Genomic DNA, 4,471 nt, shown 5'->3' with positions numbered 1-4,471 from the left:
AACGCGAGTTTTGAGCAGTGTAGAGTAGCACTTGTTGTTTTGTCATTTCTCCGATCACAAATGCAGACATTGTTTTATGTTTACCATTAACGCGTAAAAAGACAGTATAAGTCATTATAATCCATAATTATGTCCCCACTGGATGCAACGAATGCCTCGTTTATAATGGGTTTTCATGTTTTTGAATCGTCGCTCCGGCCTGACAGGGCATCATCACAATATGGTAAGGGGCGTAACATTTCTGTCACACGCTTGAGGTATTCGGTCAATCACAATGCACTGGATAGCTGGCCAATCACAGCACACCTCACTTTTTCAGGCCGATGAGCTTTGTAAAAATCGACGCGTTTCAGAAAGGCGGGGCATAGAGGAGAAACAATAATGTACAGTATGTGGAAAATAATGTGTTTTTTTAACCTTAAACCGCATAAACACATTTCATTACACCAAATACACAAAATAATGTTATTTTTAGCAGCATCATATGACCCCTTTAATATCAATTACTGGTATGTGTCTGAAACTGTAGAGTGATACATACAATGTATTTACATATCATTCATATTTACATATTAATCCAAATGCTGCTCCCAGTGGCATAGGCAGCATCAGAATGTTGAAAACTTAAACTTGGAAATTGAACTTGGAAAAACTTATTTTTACTTCTTGTTTTTACTCAAATGTAAATTTGCTGTGCATATATTGTAACTTGAATCCGTAGAAAAACACAGAATGTCCTGGCAGAAAATTAACAGTATCTTTACAGACAGTCACTTAATTGTGATGTATTTTGTTTAGCTCTAATGTAGCACAGAAATCTTTTGACACTTATAATTGGACTAGCCAGAGCGATACAGCTTTTTTAGAGATGAGAGAACCATTTTGCTATAACATCAAATATGACTGTCGAGCCATAGCTGAATATGTCCCATTCACATTCATCAAGGTTGAGCTCTCTGTTTCTCCCCAGACCTCAATGTGCCTCATTGAGTTATGCGTTAGCTTATCCCACACATGTCCCCTCTAACTGGTAACGTCACATATCCAACACACACGGCTCACTCTAATGGGAGCAGAGGTTACACAGCAAGCCAGGGCCTAGCTGTAGGAAAACTGGGCTCAGACAGCACCGGAAAAGAAAGTATCATCTAGATCCCTGCAGAACCTTTTGATGTGATAAGCTGAAGACTGGCAGATGTGGCCATCGCTGAAGCTAAAGCTAATGCAGCATGAGTTCTGGTTGTAGTCTTTTCCTGCCAAAATCGTACACCACCTTCAGATGAGAAGTTGCTCAGCACCAGCCGGGCTGGTCTGTCTGCTAGCTAAAGGCCTTCAGTGTTACACAATGGACTGATTTGCCTCAGGGTCTTTATCCTGAATGGTGTGTTCATGCATTTTAAGGCAGAACCAAAAAAAAAAAAATATCCCCATTTGCTGTTGTCTTTCTAAACATATAATTCATATTACATATGTGACCCTGGACCACAAAACCTTAAAGTCTTAAGTCGCTTGAGTATATTTTTAGCATAAGCCAAAAAAACATTGTATGGGTCAAAATTATCGATTTTTCTTTTATGCCAAAAATCATTAGGATATTAAGTAAAGATCATGTTCCATGAAAATATTTTGTAAATTTCCTACCATAAATATATCAAAACTTAATTTTTGATTAGTAATATGCATTGCTAACAACTTCTTTTGGACAACTTTAAAGGCGATTTTCTCAATATTTAGATTTTTTTGCACCCTCAGATTCCAGATTTTCAAATAGTTGTATCTCGGCCAAATATTGCCCTATCCTAACAAACCATACATCAATGGAAAGCTTATTTATTCAGCTTTCATATGATGTATACATCTCAATTTCCAAAAATTGACCCTTATGACTGGTTTTGTGGTCCAGGGTCACATATCATTACGTGGGTGGTGCTAATTCAAATATTAAAACATGTCATAGCAATTTCCAGGACTTTTTATCTAACCTTTGATACATGTGCAATACCTTATATGAATGATGTTTCATCGGCTCTGTTGTCCACAATCAAACATTCGCCGCCCACCAGTTAACCACAGATCTAGAAGGATAGTCAATATAATTCCTATTTTATGATACAAAAACATATGAGACATACAGTATCTACATTATTTATCTTTAAAAAAAGTGCCTTCTGATGTTTGGATGTCTGTTCATCAGCCAAGCAGACACAGATGTTGCCCAATGCTGATAATCATGCACAATGATAAGCATGCACACACTTGTTTTGTAATATCTTGCCAACCACATATTTGATTGCCTATATAGTCTATAATATAACAATTTCTAAATATTTATTTTTCTTTATTCCTCTCTCAGGACACAGCACTGGATCCAGGAGAAGATGTGGCGCTTCTGTCTGTTAGCTTCGAAGATGCTGAAGCCACACAGGTCTTTCCAAAACTCTACCTGTCACCCAGCATTGAGCAGTGAGTGACTTCACCCTATTCCATTCAAGTGAAAATTAATTTCCCCAGGTCATACAAACGTGTAATGTTAAAGAAGCTCAGGAGATTGAGGCAGGATATATTAAAGGACTAGTCCCTTTTTAATTGCAAGTAAAAACATGAAATGCTGCTAACTGTGTGGTACATGGTATTTCAGGGGTGGGCATTCCCATTCTAACATTTTATTTCCCTAAAAAGTTCACCCCATTTCATGGACAAGAAAGACTGTAAATCTTAAATTCTTGTATCTGCTAATAATAATTTCATTGTTAGTAATAGTAGTAGTAGTAGTAGTAAATGTGGCACGAAATGGATGTTGCAGTCATCTTTTCATCTCATTTTAGAAAAATGTAGGGTGGGACTTGATTTTGTCCACCAGGAATTGATCGCTGGATCATTGTCATTTGCTATTTCTGCGATTGACAAGAAAAAAAAATCATGATTGAACAGACAAACCTTTAATAATAAACATTGCAATATTCAATTTAGCAATTTTCAATTTTGATTTCATAATGACTTTTGTTGTTTTATCTTTTAGAAGTACACTAGAAGGCCTCACAGCTAATTGTCTAAAAAGCACATATACTTGATTTTGATGTAAACATACAAGATAAAGCTCTATAAACATAGTTAATATCATATTCAAAACATCTAATTTTTCAGAAAGTTATTAATACACGACTGTGTGAAAATTGCTTTCCAGATCTTTAGTGCTGTTATTTAAGAGATTTAAGCACACGACTCATGACACACCTTATCCAACCGCCAACTTGAGTAAATGAACTAAAGGCAGCACTTCCTATTCTGCTGTTTACTTCCTGAAATCCTGGAGGAATTGAGAATCAGTCAGTAAAAAAAGTTGTTCTGTTTACGCAAGGACGAGAGCCGTTATTAAAGGGTTCAGTAATTGATGTGACTTGCAGAACATGACATTACTGACTGTTTTCAGTTGGTGTACAAAACAAAGCTCTTCCCACCTGTTCAATATTTGTGCAATACAACCTGGAATTAATTTGATCTTGTGCACCATAAATGAGCAGTGGAACATGTTCATAAATAGTGGTACTCCACTCCTGCTTTATTAATTTCATGTGACCTTGCTACAACTGTTTAGTGATTTACAGATGATCAACATCCTGACAATACAAAACCGAGAATTATGCCTTCTGTTCCCTGCCCCTGCATGCAGGGAGTGCAACAGTGAACAGCGGCTTTTTTAAATGGCCTTGGTTCTTGAAGTGTTTTCACCCATTTATTTTCTCCATTTCACCCTTAGAGCTCATAGTATGTCTGTACTGAAAAGCTCATACATTCTAACTCACAATCAGAGTTTCTATGGGAAAAAAGGGCTTTTAACTTCTGGAACCCTGTTATTGTGCTGTTTTAAGCCAGATCTGTATCAGCTGAGGTTTCATCAATAAATTATGATTGGTAATTTAGCTAAAATATTTTATATGTAGTCAAAAATGGAAGAATAAAGTTGTAATCTACTTTGTCAAACATGAAATTTGCAAAACTGGCCGTAGTTAGCCCAACATTTCCCTCTACCCTCTGCAGTATCTAGAACACAAGGTCACTTCTCAGAAGGAATGGAGGAAACTTCAGTGTGACTTCACAACAGATAGATCTCAGTGGGCAAGGTCTGCTAATGCCAGCCTCTGGGAGCCTGATGAATTTTTTTTTTGTCTTTCACTCTCTGTGCTGTCCTCCATCCACTCAAATCAGCGTAGCGAGAGGGGAGGAGGAGGAGGAACAAGCCTGTTTGTTTGCTCTCCAGCCATGTCAGCTTCTATCTGTCATGGCCACAGTCTCTCCACCCCGTTATATTACACGGGTTTGGATAATACAGGAGCACACAGGGTTGACCTTGCCTCCATGCATGCACGTTAACAGCTCAGACTAGGGCGACTTAGGAGAAGAGACGGGATGGGTGTATGTGTGTCTGTGTGTGTGTTTTTTTTTTTTTTTTTTTAAAATGGAAGACGCAGGG

The 4,471-nt window shown here is 37.6% G+C and overlaps 1 protein-coding gene across 1 annotated transcript in view; it reads left to right on the top strand.

Annotated features, from left to right (window-relative positions):
• Nucleotides 1-4,471, top strand: part of LOC107697534 (BRCA1-A complex subunit BRE-like) — a 91,235-nt gene that overhangs the window by 76,020 nt on the left and 10,744 nt on the right. The window contains exon 6 of the mRNA XM_016498333.1: nt 2,354-2,463. Coding sequence (XP_016353819.1) covers nt 2,354-2,463 — 110 coding nt within the window. The remainder of the gene's footprint in view (nt 1-2,353; nt 2,464-4,471) is intronic.

Source organism: Sinocyclocheilus anshuiensis, unplaced genomic scaffold, assembly GCF_001515605.1.
Source record: "Sinocyclocheilus anshuiensis isolate Anshui unplaced genomic scaffold, SAMN03320099.WGS_v1.1 scaffold1534, whole genome shotgun sequence".
NCBI classification, from domain to species: Eukaryota; Metazoa; Chordata; class Actinopteri; order Cypriniformes; family Cyprinidae; genus Sinocyclocheilus; species Sinocyclocheilus anshuiensis.
This window is presented reverse-complemented; position numbering and strand designations above follow the sequence as displayed.